Source organism: Zootoca vivipara, chromosome 4 (assembly GCF_965207765.1).
Source record: "Zootoca vivipara chromosome 4, rZooViv2.hap1.1, whole genome shotgun sequence".
Classification (NCBI taxonomy): Eukaryota; Metazoa; Chordata; class Lepidosauria; order Squamata; family Lacertidae; genus Zootoca; species Zootoca vivipara.
In genome coordinates this window covers 52,293,860-52,316,998 of record NC_142587.1, presented here as the reverse complement: position 1 = coordinate 52,316,998, position 23,139 = coordinate 52,293,860, and the positions used below count along the sequence as shown (strand labels likewise).

Genomic DNA, 23,139 nt, shown 5'->3' with positions numbered 1-23,139 from the left:
TTCAGAAGACTAATTTGGACATATATGCTTTTATCAAAGGACACTGGCAGTTTTTTACCAATTATTTTTAAAATGTTATGTATTCAATCAACTTTAAAGTCTAGCAGCTCACGCTTTGGGGAAGCAACAGTGTTTTAACAACAACAAAACCCAACTCTCCACTATGCCATGCTGGGCAGCCTCACATCTTGTAAAGCTCGTTGTTGTTGTTTAGTTTAGTTGGGTCTGACTCTTCGTGACCCCATGAACCAGAGCACGCCAGGCACTTCTGTCTTCCACTGCCTCCCGTAGTTTGGTCAGACATGTTGGTAGCTTCGAGAACACTGTCCAAGCTCATAGGCCTATAGAAATAGAGCAATGTGAGGCTCTGCAATGGCCTGATATGACTTGGGTCACTTCACTGACACTAAAGTTCAACTCTAAGTTCAATTAAAAGCACTTCATATTTGCCTCATTATCCAGCCTGAGTGGAGAGTAACTGTACAACAGATATATCTAGAAAACATAACTTGTGTGAAAGAAAGAATATTACACTAGACAGAATACTGAGCAGTTTTAGCATTTGTAAAACAAAATACATTACCAATATTTATTGGATTTTAATGTATTTACAATAAACAAGCAAGATAGTCTGAGGTAACAGGACAACTCTTAGCATAGTATTTGCTTCATAGTCTGTCCTGAAAAGCGCTTTGAAGACAAATGAAAATGGTTTCAGAAGATAAACTAACACAGCTGTATTTCCTAGGTTGGGAGAGTAGTCCAAAAGTCTGAAAGTGAAGAATGTTTGGAAAAGGTCATTTTGCAGGGTCTCCAAAAATCAGAATGTAGAGTACCTTTAGCTCATCTGATTCTTCTTCATGCCCCTAGACCCTGTCTTGCAAAAATGCATGAAGTCCTTGTTACATTACGCATATGATGCAGTTTGATATGCTTCTCAGTACACAATTTGGCTCGGGTGAAATAAAATACAGGTAGTTCCAGTTAACATCACAGTACCTTTACATACATATTGTAATTTGCTACAATAAAGTTCAGAAAAACATGGAAAATAGATGATAGTATCATCAGAGAAGCTGATTAGATTCTGGACAAAAGGGAAGAGAAAAATCTAGTGAATTGTGTTTAAATATGCTTTTTCCTTGTAAGCAGCAAAACAAGCAGTCTGGTGATGCTTTGAACTTGGGATCTCTCCTTTGTTCTGAATATCGATTGCACAAGCATGTAAAATATCAGTCAGTCTCATGGTATAATTGGTAATGTCTGACGATGACATTTTGATTGGGGGGGGGGGTTATGACAACACACCTTTAAAGTTCAAACCTAGAATTCTCCTACAGCTTGTCAAACACATTAATACTTCAGTCTTAAATATTTTTCACAGTGCATTCACTGAGAAGGGATTAGCCCATTCCATTTTAAGGCATGCTGCACTACCAAATAAATGCTTGAGATCTTTTGGTTTTTTTAAGTGAGGTTTTTTTTTTTTTGCTAAATAGAATTTCCATACATACTTCATGTCGTCTTTGTTCAGTACACATTTTGTAGTATAGCATAAAACATTCCTAGTAATTGGGAAGTTAGCGCTAGATGAAGTTTCAGCATACGATGCCAGAGTATACTACACTTCTAAATAACGTATTTGTCTATTGGGGTTCATGCATCAATGGCTATTTGGAGATGCCATTCAGATTAATATTCTTTAACTTCACTTTCTGATCACCTAATCACAATCTCAACTTTTCAAGAAGCTACTACAGTTCATTTGTGCTTAAGAATTGAACAAGCTATGAGCCTTAATCCTAAAACATTATTCACATATCAGAGCAGAAAACCCCCGCCAAGTGCAATGAAAGTTTAACATTCACGTGTATATATTACAGATAGTCATAATATGTACATATTCACATTACTATCGATTCTATGAAAAGATAGCTAACTTTGAGCCGAATATTTAAATCAGTTCACTTTCCAAAAATAAGTAAACATACAAAAGGTGTAATGCAACATCTATTTGGCAAAATATAAAACAGAAATGTAATATTTACATATAAGACTCGCTAAGCAAGATGTAGAAAGTACTCAAGCCCACAGTTCTTCAGTTCTTCCAAATTTGTAGATAAGGGTGCTATGAAAACAGAAGTTTAGATCTGTAAGACAGACATTCTTTCCAATGATATAGCAAAATCATCAAAATTCTAGAAGCGGATGACATGATAACTGGCACTACTATACTGGTAGAGCTGTGAGTATGCCCTATCTCTGTCACTTGTGTATTATGATTAATGAACATTTACCTGGCGTCTAGTAACATCATTTTTCACAGAGATTTAGAACTCCACAATGAACCCTCACACACCCATTTCTATCGTCTGAATAAATTGTGCAAACTGAAAACATCTGTATAGTTATAACTATTAGACTTTGGAAGCATTAGTTACTTACCTGAAAAATATCAAAGCATTCTGAAAAAACACTGCTAAGCCTGGGTAGACATTAATATCTATAAAATAAAAATGCAATAAATAGGTAAGTATTGAGTCAGGTCTTCAAAACCTGTCACTACTAAGTTTATCTTGTGCTCATTTAGCTATGAAACAGTATTTTTTTTAAAGGGAGAGGGGAGATGGATCATGATAATTCAGTTCTATCTACAAACAATTAAGACTTGATTTATGGGAATATGCTATGAAGTCAGACATTCCCCCCTACTGCAGGTTTCTACACATTCCAGTGTCATCCCAAATCACTGCACTTTGTCACAAGAATATCCAGTACTTTGGAAATGCTGCAAGACTGAGGAATGGAGCAAAGTCTCAATAAGGGGATATTTGGATTGTGTCCTAAGTATGCACATTTCCATAAATAGCCATCATTCAGCATATTGAACATTTACAGCTACAGGATAGGGCTTGAAACCACATGGGTTGTTTTTTTTCTGGCTTCCACGCTTTGACCCTTTGCCCAAATTTAATAGTTCGCTCTTTTTTTCACTGCCACAGAGTCAAAAACAGTCTGTGGCTAAATGATGGAAAGACATCTGTTGTTTTCCTTCCAGCGGGTGCCAGAAGCCTTTCTGGGTGAAAGGAACCCAGAGAACACTTTTCTTTCGCAGTGTTTGAGAGTTGTGGCTGTTAAGCAGAAGAGGAACAAAGGAGCTTGCAGTTCCCTAAAAAGCTCCCTTGATTTTTTGTAAGAAGCCGATTTATACTCTCTGACTTACAGACGTGCATATTTCCATACTGTAGCCGCGTTAAGACTGCTGCAGCAAAAACAATATAGAATAAGCAGCAGCAACCTGGAGTGCAAAGTGTCGACTTTTCAAAAATCTATAGAGGGTGTTGGTAATTTTGTAATGAAACAATGTATTTGTACACCGAGTCAACTAAAGTTCAGTCAGAGTATTAGGCCAGCAGGATCTCTCTCTCCTGTATAGAACCTGATCCTGCATGACTCACAGCAGTAAGAGGAAAAGGTAGGTAAACAGGTTTCTAGGAAGTACCATGAACAAGTAATCACATTAACTCTTAAGGCCCTGTTCAGACCCATTAAGAGTCTCAAGAGCACCTTTCCACCTGACCTTCACCCGATTCCCTTAAAGATTTAACAGCCTAGACCCCACTTACCTCCAGGAACATCTCTCATACAAACCTTCCCCATCCACCCCAAATCATCCACAGGGAAGCCAACTTTATCATTGACGTTCAGCCATTAGACTATTTTTAACATTTACCAATACTTCTAATATACTGCCACCTGCTGCTTTTATTTAGACTGTGTTTATCACCATCTCTTTCTTGTTTTAACACTGTATCTTTTATTTTATTGTTTTTACATCCAGTAATTCTGCCCTTAAAAATTTCTAACAGAAAATAAGCAGCCAACAAAGCAGGTGGGTCAGGCCTACATCGTTTGGGGTTCTTCAGCAAGCAGAGTGGAAAATGTTAGTCAAAATAGCAGGGGCATGATCCAGCCAAAGTGAAGCACTTTTAAGTACCACTGTTTTTAAGAAGAGAACTACGCATACCTTGATTTGATTTCAAAAGAAGATATTTATTTAATTTTATTTCAAAAGAAAATAAGGTATTTAATAATGTGATATGTGCATCTCTCTCATTTAAAACAAAGGCACTTACAAGTGCATTTCTTTTCCCTTAATTAAAAATAAATCATCCTTACTGTGGGTAACATATGCTCCAAAAAGGATCCACATAGAAGCAATAAGTGAGCCGAACATCAACATGAAGCCAATGAAAAGCCAGACACGAGCACCTGAAAGAACACATGAAGTCAAGCACTAGGCTAGGGTAATAATACACAGAAATAAGGGGGCAGTGGGAAACAGCATCCCTCATCATCACACTGAAGCTTTCTTCAACTCATAAGATTGGACCCTGATTTACGTGCATGAATCCCTTGAAGGTTTGTTTTATTAGCTTGTATACTACTATTTTATTTTGTTTTTTCTGCTGTATATACTAAAAGATTTTTTAAAAAATATTCAGTTGTTTACAAATGCTTTTAAATGAATATAACAAGACTTGCATTCATCATCACAGCATGCCATAAAGAAGTCTACCTTCAACTGCTAAATCAGTGATCCATGATAAATTCTAGGAAAATTAGGGTACTACCTGGTGTAAGACAACTGGGAATATGTTGCCAGGGAGATATGCTTCAGTCTAAGCTTTTTGATTTGTAAGTTCAATGAGGTAGGTGGTATGAACAACAACACTGGCAGCGCTAATACAAAGTGATTTAGCGGGGGGGGGATTTAGACTTGGACAAAAGAGGCTTGGGTCCATAGCGCCATCATGAAGTTTAACTGATAACTCTGAGAGCATCTCTCAGCCTAACCTACTTAACATGCTTGCAAAGAGGATAAAATTAGAAGAGTCCCATGGAAGGCAAGAAAAGATAGTGATAAACCAAGTGGGCTTTTAGAATTCAACAATAAATTTCACCCCCCCTTTTGATAAATCTGAAATCTCTTATAAAATCTAGTTAGTATTAGAAATCATTACTAACATTTTTTAACATGAGCATGAAAAGATCAGTGTATCATTGACAGTACCACCAGCATCTGCCTAACACAGGGGTCCCCAGACTTACCGGGCTTTGGGGCCGGTACGGCGGGCCGGAGAGCAGGGGAGTGCGCGCCCGTGCGCATGCGCACACGCACACGGTCGGGGGAAAAACGCCGAAAATCGCTTGTGCGCATGCGTATGGGCCTCCCCCGACCCGGAAGTGCATCGGAAATGACCTCTTCTGGGTCGGCACATGCGCACAAAGGATTTTCGACGATTTTTTGCCGATATTGAAGATCGCCGCCGCGCCGCGCGCTGTAAGAGCAGGCAGCGGCAGCGGGGGGTCGTCGCGGGGCGGATTGGGAGGCTAATTGGGCCGCATCCGGCCCGGGGGCCGTAGTCTGGGGACCCCTGGCCTAACATCTTGCTTTTTGTGACATATGCCAGGACAGAAAGTTTTATTATGTTTTCTTCACTACTTGCACAGCCAAGTTTTGAAATGAGGATTGAAGTGTGAATTTAACTTCATAAATAGGAGTACCCTCACCTGTTCTTCCTAAACATCCTTCACCATAGCTGTCTCCTCTCACTTGAGCATTTGATACTGCGTTTATCCTGCAACACATAAAAAACCTCTTAAATTACATTTTAAAGAATTGTGCAAAAGACTAAAAGGCAGCAAGTTCACTAATCTGGATCCACAAAATACTCCCTCTCCAGTTTTAAGTATTTTCTTTTCTTTCCCAATCTTCCTTTTGAATCCAGATGCTAAACCTGACCAAACAAAACCAAAATGCCCAATATATGCATATTCTCTCAGATACTAGAGTTGTCATATTTGTTTAGTCATTTATCTACTACAGTACAATCCTTAAATCTGTTTTTGACTGTTACCAATGACAGTGTCTGGTGAGCTGTACTACAGTGCCAAAAAGTAAAAGAGGACTGTCACTCTAGTAGAGTGGATACCAAGCATGAGAACAAATTGAGTAGGAAAAGAAATGGAGGGATAGGGGGAAACTGGGTCTCTGAAGATGATGAGAAATACATTTATGTATGCATGGAAACCTTTGTTTTTTAGAAAGCAAGCCTTGTTTATCCTCATCCCACAAAGCAAACAGTAAGCTGTGCATCACACTTCAACAATTTTAAAGGATGAGAAATAGTAGTAGCACACAAGAGCAAAAAGAGAAAAGAAAGATGGGGAAATTATTTTGTAGGTGCACTTTGCCATTTGACATGAACGACTGCTATTTTTGTATGGACCTATCATTATATGTACTTACATGAAAAAAGCTAGAGTAGAAAACACTCCACAAGTATGGAATGCATGGTTCATTTGCTCTGGCTTAGGGTAAACTACTGCTGCATCTATCATTATCCACCAACCTGTAAAAAACTGTAAAACACATGATCATAAAACCATGGTAAATATCTACAGAAAGGTCAGCCACATAACTCTGCTGCTTCTCTTCTTCACTCCACTGACTTTGTAATCATCTGAGTCCCAGCTACCCACTCCAATTAACAGAAACTTCCTAGCCCGCTCCCACCCTCCAAAGTGCATTGTTTTAGCTAGGGGCTCATTTCTGTTCCAGCCACAAAGACTAGAAGGTACCACTAAAGTATTCATGTGAACATGTACTATAAACCATATTACCAGATCTACCTGCCATGGATGAGCTCAATATGGAGGCCACAGTAAAGAACTACAGTGGTGCCTCGCTAGACGAATTTAATTCGTTCCGCGAGTTGCTTCGTATAGCGAAAAATTCGTTTTGCGAAGCGGCTCCCATAGGAACGCATTGAAGTGCGGTTTCCCATAGGGTGCCTCGCAAGACGGGGGGAATCGTCTTGCGAGGCACCCTATGGGACGAAAAAAATTCGTCTTGCGAAGCGCGCCATAGGAAACTTCGTCTTGCGAGTCTCCATTGAAATCGCAAAACACTTTCGTTTTGCGAGTTTTTCGTCTTGTGAGGCATTCGTCTAGCGAGGTACCACTGTAAACAGATTCCATATTTACTCAAATGGTAAGTAAGGCCTCCCAGCCATCTAATTAAGAGGCATTGTATTTTAGTATTGGCTTCTAACTGTAAGATTCAACAAGTGGCTTCATGAAAATAGTGCCCTGTGGTAAAGGCTAAATAAATGGTAATGCTTTTTGAACTTTTAAGACTGCTTTTTCATCAAAACACACGTACCACAATGTACAATAAAGGCAATATTAAAACATCACACAATCATACTCCCTTTACCATATAAACAATATACCAATGCACAACCAACACCTATTTATTTAAAAACATGCTTGTTCGTGAATATAGATAAGGTTGGGGAGATGTCTTTCCCTTATACACTCAATATTTCTGCTAATGATTAACATGAAAACAGAAGCTGATTTGATTAATAAATAATACTGTCTGAATTCATAGTGACTGAAGACATCCCTTGAGGAGAATTTTTTTTTTTTTAACATTAATCAGGAACGCAGCCACCTCTTCTAAAACATTTACAAAGTGTGCCTGAAATAAGGCCAAAGTAACCATCACTGCAAATATGCTTATCTAACAAATCTGTGTTCTCAGTACTCCAGTTGTATGGGCAGGAAGAAATTGCTGCTAGCTCTTAAGACAAGAAACCCAAGATCTCCCCACTTTGCAATTCCTACCACACTCAGAGCATTTTCTGGCAAGGTAAGAATGCTAACAGCAACATCCTTGCCTTAACCAACATAGCAAGTGTTGTGGCTCCTCTCGAGACACAGCTGTGTTGGTAGGGGTATATACCTAGCATGCAAAAGGGGTGTACACAAAACACATGTTCAAGAGATAGACAATTAACAGTGCAATTCCAAGCTTGTTTTTTCAGAATCCCTCTCAGTTGAATGCAACTTACCGGTAGGCAAATATCCAGCACTGCAGCCTGGTGGCAGGCATGGCCAGCTCTGATGGTGAATGTGGCCATTAACATCCACATGCCCAACACTCAGATCCTCCCCCTGCCCGTCCCCACTCACACATATTCTCCCTGCTGCCCAGCCACCAGCAGGGGTACATATATTGTTGGGCTCCACTGGGAATGCTAGAGCTGAGGTTAAAGCCCCTCCTGTTTCTAGTGTGGCAGAAGACAGTTGCCCCCACATGGGACAAGAATCTTTTCTCTGCCACACAGCTGATGGCTGACTATCAGCAAACTGAGCAGGCTCTCCCGGACTTGGGAGGGTTTCATGGGATGCCCACCTGTGATTTCGCACAAGAACTCACAAGTTGGCTTTCAATACAAAGCAACTGAGCAAACATCCTGTAAATGTGACTGGAATTTTTTTACCATCAAGTGAGGCACTGGCAAAAATTTTTTTAATAAAATCTGTCATCAACGGGCTAGCACACATAACTATGAGAAAAGACTCCTATAGGATTAATATGAGAAACAATGAAATTCATCACCTACAAAAATGACAACATTTGCAGAAGGTTTTGTCAACCTGGTGGCCTTGTTCGCCACCAGAAGAAATAACAGTCAAATTATTCAAAAAGGTGCTGCAAAAATGAGACACCTGTCAGACATTACAAGGACTTTAATATTTCTCTTATCTGATGTACTCCCTTCCAACACACCAGTTGGCATATTGCATTTGTCTTAAGACTTACCAGAATCCCAGCTACCACCGAAGCAACTGTATTTCTTCTTTCACTCCAATCAATACACTCACATTCAGGCCATCGGAAATTGTCTAGGAAACCTGCCATTTCTCAAGTTCAGGATGAATCTTTTACCTGTGTTATTTACATTAGATTTTCATGAACCTTCCAAATTCTAAATAAATAAATTAAAGGGGGGGAGAAGAAACCAAAAGATCAGTGCATTATTTATTTACTTATTTAGTCTAGTTGTAGCCATTACAAATGATAAGATCAGTGGGGCTACATTCATGCTTTGTGGAAACCTATATTCTAGTTAAGTCATCATCAAGCGATCTTAATTTCTCTGCTCTTTTATCAATTGTAAATTATTCATAAGTATTAGGCATTTAATTGATCTATTAAAAGTTGATGTTTGCCATCTAAGCATGCTAATATTTAAAAAACAAACTACAGCCAAAATAAGGAGGAACACTTTTTTAAACTTAAAAAGCCCCCTCTATTTTTTTAAAAATGGCATTCCCTCTTCTTATAGGATTGTGTGTGCTGCAATATGTATATCCTCAAAAAAAAGATGTATGTTTCTGGATAGAGGCAGACAAAATGAAAAGAGGTTTATATGACAGGCCTATAATGTGTTCACTGGTCTAAAAGGGTGCAAAACTAGGAAATGAAAATGCCTCTGAAAAACAAGAAGTATTTCTTGTGGATTAGCCACCACAAACCCCCCCCCCCAATTTTTGCCTAATGCAGCACAAACTAGGGTGGGGCAGGACAGTCCCATGCTTCCTTAGGTAATATAGCTTCATGCTTTGAAAACCACAGCTCAAGCCTATCAGTATTCAAATTACTCCTGTTCTACTGATCAGGGGTGTCCCAAGCCATTCAATAAATATTTCTCACTGAGGGATTTCAGCTAACACAGGATTCAAAGCAGACTCTTATATTGTTGGTTTCTGCCTATGAAGAACATTATCTATAAAGATAATGCCCAACACCACATGCCTTATAACACATTGAGAGGTTGTAAGTACAGTACAAGAAAGAATCAGAAGATCATCAAACCCAAACTACAGGCTTGAGACAGCATAACCCACAGAGCAAAGTCTCAAAGACTGATCCTCATAGTCCATAATAATGTTATAACAAACACCAGGAGCAAAGAGGTAAGCCACACCAAATATGCCACTCCACTCCAACCTTTGTGCTACATGCATTATCCTAGGCCTCCACTCCAACCTTGGTGCTATATGCGTTTATCAATAATGAAAAACACATCCCCCCAATCTCCATTAACTGAAACACTAAAACTTACTCTAGACATCCTGACTTAGGCTACAAAAGAGTGGTGAAAACATGGCAAGGATAATTACACAGACTGATAGAGCAAAATGTATACTTATAGAGCAAAAGCCAATTAGACAACACAGCCAAATTCTGTGGAATAGCTCTCCAGATTTCCCTCCACAGGCACTTTATATACTTGTGGTCAGCATCTCATAATGAAGATGACTCTCACCATCCACCCATCTCTAATCAATATATCCAGTAAGCCTTTTTCAAAAACTCACTTAAAACAGGCTTACAATACATGTCAATCATTCAGCAATTAGATCATCAACTGATGATGGAAGACAGCTGCTGAAGATCAGAAACTAAAACAAAAGGCATTATGCAGTCAAATGTATGCATTTCAAGGTTACAATCCTATGCATGTTTCTACTGAACTTTAGGGACCCATTTTCTGAGTAAACAACTTGCAGGACTGGGCTGCAAATTTCATTTAATTCAAATGGGGGGCAGGAATTAACCATATAAAGATGCTTTAAAAATAACCTTCTCACTGAAATCAATTAGATTGAAGTGCTTAAATGTTGCTTTGACTGTCTACTCCAGGCATCCCCAAACCTCGGCCCTCCAGATGTTTTGAACTACAATTCCCATCTTCCCCGACCACTGGTCCTGTTAGCTAGGGATCATGGGAGTTGTAGGCCAAAACATCTGGAGGGCCGCAGTTTGGGGATGCCTGTGCTAGCTATAAACTCAATTTCACTATCGCTGTTTAGGCTTAGAATGTGCATGAACGTGCATAGAAAGAGTCCTCTTACATCTGGCCAACTTTTACTTCCACCACTTTTGGCTGTTTAAAAACACAAACCTGTGAGGCCAATTTAAGAAGTTTAAAGAAGTGAACTTTTAAATTATTCCAAAAGCACTGATGGGGAATGCCTCCCTTTAGAACTCAGCCCGGTCAACCCCCAACATCTAGCAAATAAGCAAAGCTCTCTTTGCTGATTGTGCTACATTGCCCCAAACAGCAACCTGACAACCAACCCATCCACACAAAACATGGTCCATCAGTGAATCCTCAAACCACCACTGATGAAATCCCTGCATTTCAAACATTGGTTTGAAACATTTAAAAGGGAGATGGGGCAGGGGCGGGGAGTTTTAAAGGAATTCCAGTATGTGCTATTAAGGTTTCATTCAGTTGATGATTTTTGCCCCTCCTAAGAACCCAGAAAAGCTTTCGTCACCGTCTCAGGGCATGGTCCCTCAAGTGGAACCGGTTTCAGGAGATTCAAAGATAATGCACAAGGCAATCGCGTCTGTAATTTAGTTGAAAGCTCTGTGGATGCACACCTATGAGCGGAGATCGCACCCCCAGCTATTCCCACGAACCACTTTAAGCTATATTTAAAAGGGGGGGGGTCCACATACGCAAACGAGTGAGCAGACGAAGCCAGAAATGCGTCCATGCATGCAAGAAGTTTGGCGAGCGAAAGTAAAAGGGGAGTGTAAACCCTGCTTTGAGGGGAAGAGAAAATATACAATTAGATTCGTCTGTTTTTGGTGGATAATATAGACTCAGTGGTGTAGTGAAGTAATTTCATACTTGCTTCCCTCCCCTTCCTTCAAAGTGTGGCAAGGAGGCAAGAAACTTTTCGGCCTCCTGCCCTTTCCCCTTCCTTCCTCTTGACATTAGGAAGGTCAATGGACCAGCAGCCGAGAGTCAGGTTCCCTGCCGCCCCAACCCCACGCCCGCCCCGGGTCGCTAGGGGTCCGGGTGGGAAATAACGGCCCTCCAGAAATGAAAAAAGTGACGGAGCGGCCTCAGAGAAGAGAGGCCAAAAAGAAGGAGGGGTCGTGTCCCTAAAAGGCGTGACAGAGCCGGTCTCTCTCCAGGCCGAGGAAGATCCACCTTCACAAGGGGCTTGTTTTGAATTATGGGGGTGTGTGGGGGGAGCTGCATGAGGAAATATTCGCCCAAGCGCGTCGTTATCCCCTCAGAAAAAAAGAGGTGGGGGAAAGAGAGCCGCATCCGCCGCGCGAGATCCCCTCACCTGGAAGACTCCCCGCTCCTCTCCATCCGCGGCCGTCACCCGGCTTGCTCTGCCGGCCGGAGGCGTGGGGAGAAGTCGCGGGGAGTTCAGCCAATCCACCTCCGACGCTCCTTCCGGCACAATGCTCGGCAGGGAGCGCTCTGATTGGGCCGCCAAACGCCGCGCGAGGCTTGCCGGTTGGCAAAGGGGACTCGCGATAGGCTCTAGAGCGCTGTCGCCCCCACTCAGTTCCCGCCTCCCTCCTCCTCCTCCTCCTCGCGAGCTGTTAGCAAGAGCTCCTCCCGCGAGGGCAGGTGGCCGCCGTCGCGGGTGTGGTTTCGCCGCCTCCAGGATCAGGGCGCGGTGCAGAGGGAGCTCGCGGTATAGGCTTGCCCAAGGCCTCAGTGCCCGGAACTTCGCAGTTTGGGAAGAAGGGTTAGCTAGGCATTTATGAAGACATACATATGCACATGTGAAGAGACACAAGTTTACTAAACAGGCAACCCTGATTAGGGAAGTTTTAAATGTTTGTTGTTTTATTTTTTAATATTCTGTTGGGAGTTTCCCAGAGTGGCAGGGGAAACCCAGCCAGATGAGCGGGTTATAAATATATTATTATTATTATTATTATTACCATCTCAGATCTTATTATTACCTTCCTCAATCCAATATCCTCCCACTGTTTTGGACTGTAGCTCACATCAGTAACAGCCAGCATAGTCAATGACAGGGGGTGATGGGAATAACCCAAAACTTTTGGAGGGCACTAGGTTGGGAAAGGCTGCTAAGATCCCTCATAGTGCCTTGCCACACAGTGTTTTACACAATAACCTTATAATTGTTACTCAGCTGTTGAACAGGTTGTTTTGTTAGTTGCTATGCCTATTTTCCCTGGAGGATGTGTGCCCTGCCTTACCAGTTGTCACATGCACTGATTTTTTATTCACCTTTGTTCACACTTTCCTCCAGGCTGGTTAAGCATACATCTTATTCATATTTTGAGGTATGCTGGTTACTAAAGCACACAAATAGATTTGATATCATAACCATCAGCTCCTATTAAATATGATTTTATTATAATAGGTAATATTTTACTACCCAGGCTAGCTGAACTACATGCAAACATTTAGTACATTTAGTGTTCTGGACCCAATACAATGGAACTCCACCCTGCCTTGGCTAGGATGGGTGGCATTCAGCTAAGCTTTTCTCAAAGCAAACTCATTGAAATTAACTGGTCTAACTTGGTCATATTCATTAGTTGCACTAAAAGCATGAAAAGAAAGCAATATTGTCATCAATGGAGAAATCCAGAAACATACATTTTTAAAATACTGAAGCCAAGTTTTCACTTTTTCTCACCTTGCAGCTGAAAGCAACAGATGTGGAACAACAGCAGGAACCATGAAATAATATGCAACAGTTGTGTCAGACAGAATTTGCAAACTCATTCTTTATGTTCCCAACTCCCTTCTCTTACAAGTCACAAAATGAGTGGGGAAGGAATATCATTTTTTGCCTTTTGCTTCAAGAACAAAAACTTGTCTGTTTTCCCTTCCATTTTTAAATGTCCTAGTTTGCGAATGTAATCTAACATTTTATTTTTCTAAAACTTAATTCAACATACCTAAAAAATAAAGGAATGCCAACCACAACAATGCTGGCAGGTATAAATGTGTTTATTTGTTCCTACACAGTAAACTGAAAAAGGTAATGTCTTCTGGAAGTAATATGAATCTTAGTGTACATTTAGTAGCTAAACCACATGGCTATCAGCGTAATCTTATTTCAAAATAAGATTCATCCATTTTAAAAAACTGGCTTTAATGTCAGATGATCTGCCACTTTCATTTTCTGTTTTCTTTGTCTCCTTTTCAGAATTCCTTTTCATCTGGCTTTTGCAGCTCTCCTGTGCACGTGAAATTTCTTTGTCAGCATTAAAATGTACCATCTGCCTGCTAAGAATAGGAACAACCAAGTTGAAGTCATTAATTCTTTTGTTTAGTGCCTGGATGCTTTCTGTAAACTGTTCACAAGATTCCTTCCATTGTTTCTCTTTTTGTGGTGTCATTGGCTCTCCCAGTTTATTCCTAGAAGCAATCAGATCCTTTCTCAGTTTTTCAATTGTTTCCCGTATTTCTTTCTGTATGAGAATCCACTCTGGTTGGTATCCATTGTCTATCAGAATACGGTTCAGGTTGTGAGTCATAGGATCAATATGTGGACAGTCTGAAAATTTTTGCAATGGCTTTCCTTTACCACTAAGGTTCTCAAAGTCCCCTTTTGCCATAGATTCTTGAATGAGGTCTTCAACCAAACGTTCAATCGCTTGAGTGATTTTTGCCTTCTTACTTTGCCTTACATCTTTAGCTAACATAGCATCACTCATTACAAGTTGGCGCTCCATTTTCTGCTTTCGATATTCCATGACCTGTTCAGAAGCCCGATCAACTCTAAATTGCATATACTGTCTCTCTCTCTGACTTGGAGTTCCAAAACCTACACCCTCAAAACTTAAATACTGTCTATGTTGTGGTGTCTTAGATTTGAATTTATCTTCCTCATCCTCCTCATTGTTTTCACTTGATTTCATTTTCTTGTTCATATAGTTAAGCACAACTCTATATGCTTCTTTTATTTGCACAAAAGTTGCAGAATCTGCTGTAGCAGATCCACTGTCAGGGTGATATTGCTTAGCAAGGTCTCGATATGAATTTCTGACATCATCCATTGAACAGCCTTCCTGAAGGTTAAGCAGCCTGTAAGAGTCTTTGATGTTTTTAGGTCTGAGATCTGACAGCAGTCTATGGTGATAGATAAAATGATGTAGAACTGGTTTGCCTTTCTTTGAAACCAATGCTGAGCATATCCAGACACGACACTGTATTTTTCTCAGCATCATCATACAGTGCCACTTCAAAGCTCTTCAATGCAGCTTTTGTATAAACCATCTAACTCAAATCTGAACAAGTTCAGATGGAACTGAGGTCTTTTCTGTGAGATAATATTATAAAAGAGAAGTTAATTAAGACATACAAATACATGCACTTATTTTGGAGCCCAGGCTGCAATCTTATGCAGCAAGCCCCATTAAGTTTAGTACGGTTTAAGTCTGAGTAAATATGCAAAGGATTGTTTTCCAAGCCTTTGTGCTTTGCGTATTACATTTTATAACCATGTTTGGAACTTCCACAGTAGCAATGAAATTTGAACATTTTTAAAGCTATGCTGATTGGCCTGCTGTGTGTTAGTGTAAGAGGAATCACTCTCTCATAATGAACTCAAGTTGTGAGCGATGAAAGAAACCGAGCCAAAACAGGACCACTGAGAAACAGGAGGGAAGAAGCAGCATGTTCAAAAGAACCCCAAGATTTTCAGAAGTTAAACCATCCCAAAAAAGGGTGCACCCCCACAAAAATGGCTCTGTGAGGACTTAACATAACTCCCATTGTTATTTGTATGCATATGCATTTCTACAATGCTCAATAGCTACAAAAATTTTAGTAACATAGTAAAATGCCCTGCTTGAGCTCTTTACATCTTACAGTATCTTGGAGTGGAACATACCGTAGCTGGCTGGCAGGAACCTGAACAGGAACGCTTCTGCAAGAATGTGTGAAAATACAGGCTTCCGGTCCAGCGCCAGCGCCGTCCGGTGGGGTTTGCAGCCCGTCTTTGCGAGGGGGGGAAGCAGCGGGAGCGACGCTCCACCCCATAGAACCCAGGGTCGAGCGTCCCTGGGGCAAATGCTTAGCGGAGCCCCAATTCCGACTCCCCAGCTCTCCGGTAGGCTCTAATAAGAGTGCCGGTGCAGGAAGGGTTGAAGTCGTGGGGGCCACTTTGAGCACGATCGTTGCCCTCGCGGAGAGAAGCTCCGAACCGGAGGCGGAGAGCGTTGGATACTTTCTAAAGAAGGACTGAAAAGATTGGGAACCGTGAGTAAAAGGGCTTAAAATTTTTTAATTGGACTTTAAATTTGGAATGGGGGTGAGACTTAAAAACGGAAGCCGATCTCCCCCCACTGATGAAAGAGGAAGCAGTAAAAGGAGAATTACCCGATGCCGGGGAAAGGAAGTTTGCAGCTTAAATAATTCCAAGGATTGAAAAAAATAAGATTCTCCCCCAGAGGCAGGGCAAAGGGGGAGAACTGTATTAAGGTTGGAAAATCCCTGCAAACAGAGGAAATTAAAGAGATACACCCCTCTTCCTCTCCCGAAAGCGGCAACCCGGACAGAACAGCAAGCGGATGGGGAGGTTATAAAAGAAATAGTGGAATGGACTTTTAGAGACTTTTAAGTGAATAAAAGGTTGAACTGAGGGAAAGTAGAGATTGGATTGTTTAAATCGAATTTGTTGCAGCCAGATTGAAATAAAAATCAAGGTAATAATAGTTGGAATGGTACTGCATCCAGTTGGCAGAAATCGGAACAGTTGCAATTGGTGACCATTTCCTGTTATTCAAGTTCTACTCTGTCCTTGAAGAGTTGGAAAAATGTCAACAATGGACTATGCACCTGGTTTCCAGAGAAAAGTCATGAGACTCTTGTGGGAAATAAAAATCAGTATGGATAAGACTCAACAGCAAATGGAAATAATAAATCAAGATGCACAGAAACAGGACATAAGTGAATTAACAGTGAAAGAAGACGACAGGACATATGAATCGAATCACAATTTAATCAAAGAAGATGAGGATGGTTTGGATATGCAAGAGGAGAAAGATCAAATTCGGATTTGGAACACACACACCCCTTTTGAGGGGGTGGAACAAGAGTTTTTTGAGGGGCAGGAAACTCACAAGAAAAACAATGTGCAAGCAAGATGGGAACATTGGGGGGAGGACAGAGACATTTGGGTTGTAAAACATGCTAAGAAAGGGGAGGGATGAAGGAGGAAGGAATATATATTGTTTACTAGGATCGATAAAAAGGGATTGAAAACTGGATTGCTGACTTTGGAACTTGCTGGAATGAAAGGGAATAGCCGTGATCGAGGGAGGGAAAATTGAGAATAATTGATAAATTAAAGATTGGGAAAGTAAAAAGGATTTAAAATATAAGGATGTCCTTGGAAGAAAATTGTGGCAAGGGAGGGAACAAAATTGTATGTTTGTTAGAATTAGGATGTAATAGTAATTGGGAGTATTAGAAAGATAGCTTTGGCAAGATGATTTGGGACGGTTGGGTGCTTCCCCCCTCTTGTCGGTCGTCCCCGGGCTGGGAGCCCCTGGTGGCAGGGGGGGCTTCTGGGGTGGGGGGGACGGGGAGGGGGGAAGGATTCAATTGGAAAAAGAATCACTTCCTTGCCTCTTGCCGCCCTATGGGACTCTTCGTGGCAGGAGGGGTTCTGGGGGACGGAGGGGTGAGAAATGGGAATAAAAGAGAAATTATTAAAGAATATGGATAGTATATTAATATAAGATTGGAAAGATTGAAAATGGAATGAGGAAAATGATAAGAAAACTGTTAAATATGATTTAAAAATGAAAATCAGACAGAGGGGAGATCGGGGAAGCCCACATAAAAACAATGTTTATGAAAAATGATTAGCTAATAATATTTTTTTTCTTTTTCTTCCTATTTTTTTCTTTTTTTCTTTCTTTTTTCTTTTTCTTTTTTGAGTGTGTATTAAGATTGGATAGATGGTTGGATGGATTCCCACTTGCGTCTATCCTGCCAACCTGGAGCCTCTTGGTGGCAGGAGGGGGGTTCCTGGGGTGGGAGGGAGGAGTGGGAAGAAGTTCAATCATAAAATGAACCACTGTCGACTGCCCGTTTTTCGGGGGATCCTCTTGTGGGAGGAGAGGGCTCTTGGAGGGTGGACAGAAGTACGTGGAAATTATGTTATGTATGTTTATGTATGTTTTTTTTATTATGCAAAAATCAATAAAAATATTTTTTTAAAAAAATGAAAATACACAGCAACTTTTTGTTGCAAATCTCACTTGTACTGTATACAGTATAATGTTACAGATGGGCTTTCCTCCAAACAATCAATGTTCGTGTTTGTTTAGTAATTTGTAAAGGTACAATTAGCTATGTGCAGGTACCACAAAATTTCAGTTTAACTGGTAATTTACCAGGATTTCAATCAACTAAACAAAAATGTACGTAATCAGGTCAGCTACATACAAGTAATTCCACTTCGAGCAGCCTAAGCCCATTCATGCAATTACAGCAGGAAATGTGTTATTCCAGGTGCAATTATGAAATGTTATGAAATGTTCTTTAAAGGTAAAGGTACCCCTGACCGTTAGGTCCAGTTGCAGACAACTCTGGGGTTGTGGGGCTCATCTCGCTCTATAGGCCGAGGGAGATGGCGTTTGTCTGTAGACAGCTTCCAGATCATGTGGCCAGCATGACTAAGCCACTTCTGGTGAACCAGAGCAGCGCACAGAACGCCATTTACCTTCCCGCCGGAAGCGGGTGCTTTTGAACTGCTAGGTTGGCAGGAGCAGGGACCGAGCAACGGGAGCTCATCCTGTCGTGAGGATTCGAACCGCCGACCTTCTGATCGGCAAGCCCTAGGCTCTGTGGTTTAGACCACAGCACCACCCGCGTCTCGAAATGTTCTTTACAGAAAGCAAAAAGCTACTAGCCTGTTACCTTCCATTCTTCCAGAAGCATGGTTATTCTGCATGTCTTGAACACACTAAAATCTTCCACCAGCTTTTTTAGACTGTTGAAAAATGAAAATCCCTATCAAAAATCAAATATAAATAATTACCAGTTAAGAAGAATAGCAGGTGCATCACTTAAAGCACTTACATATATTTTGTTATACCAATGCATTGAACAGTGTTTTCATTGCATTACCCATCCTGGCCATTTTCTAAATTATTAAGGACAATCTCCAGCCCCATGTGTACCGTACCATTTGAAGCAGTATGATACCACCTTTAAACAGCCATGTCTTGCCTCAAAGAAACGAGAAAGCTGTAGCTTAAGGATTAAGGGTGCTGAAAGTTGTTGGGAGACCCTTATTCCCATCACAGAGCTACAATTCCCAGAGTTCCCTGAGAAGGTGGAAAAGTTGAGCTCTGTGAGAGGAACAGGGTTCTCCCAACACCTCTCAGCACCCTAATAAGAATAAACCTTTATTGTCACTACACCACCTGCGTGCAGTGAAATTAAACGAACTATGTCTCCCTGGGGGAAGCCATGACTATTTAAAGTGCCACGATACTGCTTTAAATGTAGAGGGTCGACAGGGCCTCAGCAGTTCAGTGGGGCTTACTCTTAAGCAGAATAATTCTTCAAGCACGAAGGAGACATGCACAACCATGTCAGAAAATGCTAGTTAAGCCTTTCCCGCAGCTCAAAACTGTAGGGCTGATGCATTTGCTGTATATATATATATATATATATATATATATATATATATATATATATATATATGTTCCCCTTCCCCGCCCAGCCTTTTGCAAAGGTAACAGCTGCTCTCTCTCTGTTATCATCATAACTCATAATACCATTCCAAGGTTAAAACTATTTAAATATCAGTATCTAAGACTGGATACGAAACTATATATTTAGTCCCCCTTTGACATAGACTTTGTACATTCGTTTACATCTGTATCGCTGCTTCTGTTCTATATTCTTGTTTAAAAACAAATAAAAATGATATACAATACAGTACATAAATATATTGGGGGGTTTTAAAACTGAGGTTGCATTAAAATATTCTTTTCCCCCTTGGACAGAGTGAAATAACAGGAGCCTGCATCCTACCAAGCCCTCCACTCGCCTTCTTTGCCCCTGCCCCATCCCCGCCCACTTCACCTTCTCTTTGCCCTTCCATCCAGCCACCTCTCTCGCTCCTGCTGCGTTTTATGTATTTATCATTGTGCCCTTTAACGAACGGCCTTCCCCTCCTAACGTATACCAAGGAGGCTGCCCGGGCGACCCCGCTGCCCTAGACCAAGGTCCACTCGCTGCTCGTTGTGCCGCTTGGGATTGTGGGAGACGTAGTTCCTGTAAAGGCGGCGTTTGCGTCATCCGCTCTCTTTGCAAAAGAGAGGAAGGTGAAGCCTGTTTCGTGTCGCGGACTTGCTAGAAAGGAGAAGAAAGCAGGACGGAAGTAGATGCACAATCTGCATCTAGGACTACTCACAGCTGCAGGCGTTTCTTTCTTTTCTTTGTCCGTGTGTGACTGGGCTGGGATTCATTTTTAATTTTACATTTTTGGTGGTCTTAACCGTGGCTCCTTTGTGCACATAAAATGTTGGTGATAATTGCCATAGTTGTCGTCATACCCGTCTGAGGCAGGTTGATGTTGCTCGCCGTTTACACCTATAGTTTTAGAAAATGTACACGTTAGCAATCTCTGTAATGTAATCTGGGTTTTCCGCCTAAAACAGGGCTAATCGGAAATTGTGGATTACGTGCTCAGCAATTACCGTAGTACCCCTGAGCATGCACAGGGTGCTAGTAAACATAGCCAATCTGTGATTTGTAAATCCATGGACGCTCAGTGGTTTCTTATTTCTGTCCTTGTTTCTTGAAACATCTGCACTTGTGTGGAGAAACAACAGTACGTTTGCACATCAAAAACTGATGGACTCCCCCCAGGACTCTAACATATGATATCATCTTTCTGGCCACTTTGTCCCTCACAGAGTTAATAACTTCAAGTTGCTAGTCCCTTTAGCGTATATGGGTTGCTGATGATACATGAGTGATGTGAATGTGTCAGAAGAATATAAAAAGATTTTTGTATTGTAAACCTTGGGATACATCAAACGCAATATGTCTTTGAAATGATTAATAGAACTTTAGTCGTTCACCAAGATCTACCGTAATTCTGGAGACATAAACAACCGCCAAACTGGGAGCAGCAAGTTTGCTCTATTTGGTCAGGAAATTCAGGATGACAAAGAAAATGTTATTGTGAAGGAGCACAAAAAGTTTCAGAAATGCTTCTAGCACCCAAAATAACCTGACTCCTGAAATATTTCTAAACAATCATATTTTGGAGTAATAATTCAAGTGTCTTTAGTAAGATTTTGTCTTTTAAATTAGTATTATATGTTTTATGCTATTATTATAGCATGTTGTTGTTGTTGTTTAGTCATTTAGTCGTGTCCGACTCTTCATGACCCCATGGACCATTATAGCATAAAGGTTTTTAAATTGTACTGTGATGTGTTATAAATAATTTTGTGAAGCTTATGCTTAGAAAGTCTAAAACCATTTAAATAAAACTTTTAAATGAATAATGACCAGAGCTTACTCTCAAACTGTACCTTGTTGGCTAACAAAATTTGACTGTTTGTTGCATTTTGAATATAGATCTTGCAGTCTGTATTGAACCACTGCGTTCTGATTTAGATCCTTGACAAGTTGGGCTCTTTCCTGATTTCTGATGGTTTCCTTATACAGTATAGCAACATAGCTCCCCACCACCACCAAAAAAATGGTTTGTTCATTATTTCTTTCTCATAGCAGACACATGTACTTTAAATCAGTCAGTTATTTGAGCCACATTGTACAATGCAATTAATGCAAATGTATTGTATCTTCCTTTGTTGTGATTGGTCACAAGGAGATGGAGTTTTAGGCACTGGGTTCTCTCAGCTATTTGAACCAAGGCATTCTCTCTACAAGCAACAAAGCAATCTCCCCCCCCCCTTCACCAAATGTTCATGTAACTTAATCTGGTATCAAGTTGAAGAGTTTCCTTTTAGTACTTCTTAGTACAGTATAGAAGAAAGAACACAAACTGTTGACTTCCATACATTGCAGAATAACTTAGAAACATTCGGTAAGTTATGTTTACATTTGTTTTCATAAATGAGGCTTTCTATGAGGTCCTAAGATAAAATATCTGCTAATTTTTAGCAGGCAATAGTTCTCAGGGGAACGTATTACATTGTAGCCTTTACATTTATATCTGGTGTGACAGAATGAGATGATTCAAGCATGAAGCAGATAAAAGGAAATCCTGAAAATAGTAAACAGTTTTATATGTGAGCAGGATCTCAGCACTATTTTTGTTTTGGATTGATGAAACATTTTAGGCTGAGTTTCACCACAGATTGGTGCTCTACTCAGGGAAACCGTTGTGGAAATATTATCATGTCGAATGAATCTCTGTGAGAATCCCAAAGGGTGAATGCTAGCACAATTGCTATGGGGTTTTCCACTTGGGGGCTTAATGTTGCAAATGGGTCTTTGACAATATTGTTTCATAACTTTCTGGATTTTCTACAGAAAGGGGAAAATGTAGGGAGGGGGATATGGTGTGGCATTTTGATGTAGATTTAATGCTCGCAGGATCATGTGTTGCCTGCACCCAAAACCACACATGCAGGCAACACACCGATCCCGCAATAAACACCAGTCTGGAAGGATCCGAAATTTGACAGAGTGTAACTAGGGCAGGGCAATATCAGCTTTGTCCTAAATGCACCCAGTTTACAGACACTAAATAGGTGCCAAAGATTATGTAATATATTGTCTGTTGTTTTATTACATTATGCAGTGCTTTTTTTGGTATTGTAAAATTAAGCATCCTTTTTAAGATGGGAACTTGAGTGGTGGACGTTGGCTTGCTCAGAGGCTTAATGAGGGCTGCAGGGGAGGACAAAGTAGCATCATGGTTGCTTCTCATTTGGTTTTCTCCCTGCAACCTAGAAAAGAAAAGTACAGATAGGCCACTGTGAGAACAGGATGCTGGACTAGATGGATTTTGGCCTGATTCAGGAAGACTCTTCTTATGTTCGGACATTGGAATCTTCGTAAACAGAAAAACAAAGATTGGTGGCATTGGACAACAGCAGCCATTGGGTTATTTTGCTCAACAGCTTCTAAGCAGCAGTAGTTGAGTTCTAAAAAGTAAACAGTACCCTTAGATCCACAGCATTGCTGTTTCTTGGAAATTACAGGATTGGGATATAGATATAGAGTATCAGCACTGTGGGACAGTAGCACAGGAAATTTTGATTTCTTTGTAAAGGTGGTAACAACGGATCACTACAATGAAATGGTTTACTAACACCAAGAAGGGGTTTGCTCAACTCCATATTGTAAGAATGTCAATACAGTACATGCACACACACATACCCCACATGGATGTTGGTGGGTGCATGTCAGAGTTTGACAAATTAGATTTCTGTGCAGAATTCCCAGATTTGCAGAAAAGTTACTC

At 40.7% G+C, this 23,139-nt stretch overlaps 2 protein-coding genes across 15 annotated transcripts; both read right to left on the bottom strand.

The window, feature by feature from the left end:
* Positions 1 to 13: 13 nt before the first annotated feature.
* On the bottom strand, positions 14 to 19,935 carry TMEM50B (transmembrane protein 50B). 7 transcript variants are annotated; one of them, XM_035114966.3, is made up of 8 exons: positions 12,013 to 12,063; positions 8,678 to 8,843; positions 6,314 to 6,426; positions 5,575 to 5,642; positions 4,180 to 4,272; positions 2,446 to 2,503; positions 2,049 to 2,128; positions 14 to 341 (listed from the first exon to the last, which is right to left on the bottom strand). In XM_035114966.3, exons 2-7 carry the CDS (start codon positions 8,774 to 8,776, stop codon positions 2,083 to 2,085), a joined length of 477 nt encoding a protein of 158 aa, XP_034970857.1. In that variant the 5' UTR covers positions 8,777 to 8,843; positions 12,013 to 12,063; the 3' UTR covers positions 14 to 341; positions 2,049 to 2,082. The 7 variants fall into 7 exon arrangements, with proteins under 7 accessions (XP_034970857.1, XP_088524046.1, XP_034970856.1 ...); XM_088667920.1 differs by lacking the exons at positions 14 to 341; positions 12,013 to 12,063 and adding exons at positions 18,597 to 18,689; positions 19,773 to 19,935 and having other exon boundaries at positions 554 to 2,128; XM_035114965.3 differs by lacking the exons at positions 14 to 341; positions 12,013 to 12,063 and adding exons at positions 18,597 to 18,669; positions 19,773 to 19,935 and having other exon boundaries at positions 554 to 2,128.
* DNAJC28 (DnaJ heat shock protein family (Hsp40) member C28) lies at positions 13,653 to 19,935 on the bottom strand. 8 transcript variants are annotated; one of them, XM_088667916.1, is made up of 4 exons: positions 19,773 to 19,935; positions 18,597 to 18,689; positions 15,559 to 15,908; positions 13,653 to 14,985 (listed from the first exon to the last, which is right to left on the bottom strand). In XM_088667916.1, the coding sequence occupies exon 4, from the start codon at positions 14,894 to 14,896 to the stop codon at positions 13,775 to 13,777; it is 1,122 nt and encodes a 373-aa protein (XP_088524042.1). In that variant the 5' UTR covers positions 14,897 to 14,985; positions 15,559 to 15,908; positions 18,597 to 18,689; positions 19,773 to 19,935; the 3' UTR covers positions 13,653 to 13,774. The 8 variants fall into 8 exon arrangements, with proteins under 8 accessions (XP_088524042.1, XP_034970853.1, XP_088524043.1 ...); XM_035114962.3 differs by having other exon boundaries at positions 18,597 to 18,669; XM_088667917.1 differs by having other exon boundaries at positions 15,559 to 15,594; positions 18,597 to 18,669.
* Positions 19,936 to 23,139: the final 3,204 nt, after the last annotated feature.

What these genes read in the sequence shown, in the direction of transcription:
- DNAJC28 (XM_088667916.1), bottom strand. Translation starts at nt 14,896, where the DNA reads ATGATGATGCTGAGAAAAATACAGTGTCGTGTCTGGATATGCTCAGCA.
- TMEM50B (XM_088667920.1), bottom strand. Translation starts at nt 8,776, where the DNA reads ATGGCAGGTTTCCTAGACAATTTCCGATGGCCTGAATGTGAGTGTATT. An exon ending in TCTACTCTAGCTTTTTTCAT is followed by an intron (nt 5,643 to 6,313) that starts GTAAGTACATAT and finishes TATGTGTTGCAG; the next exon opens with GATAAACGCAGTATCAAATG. An exon ending in AATGCTTTGATATTTTTCAG is followed by an intron (nt 2,129 to 2,445) that starts GTAAGTAACTAA and finishes CTGTTTTCATAG; the next exon opens with CACCCTTATCTACAAATTTG.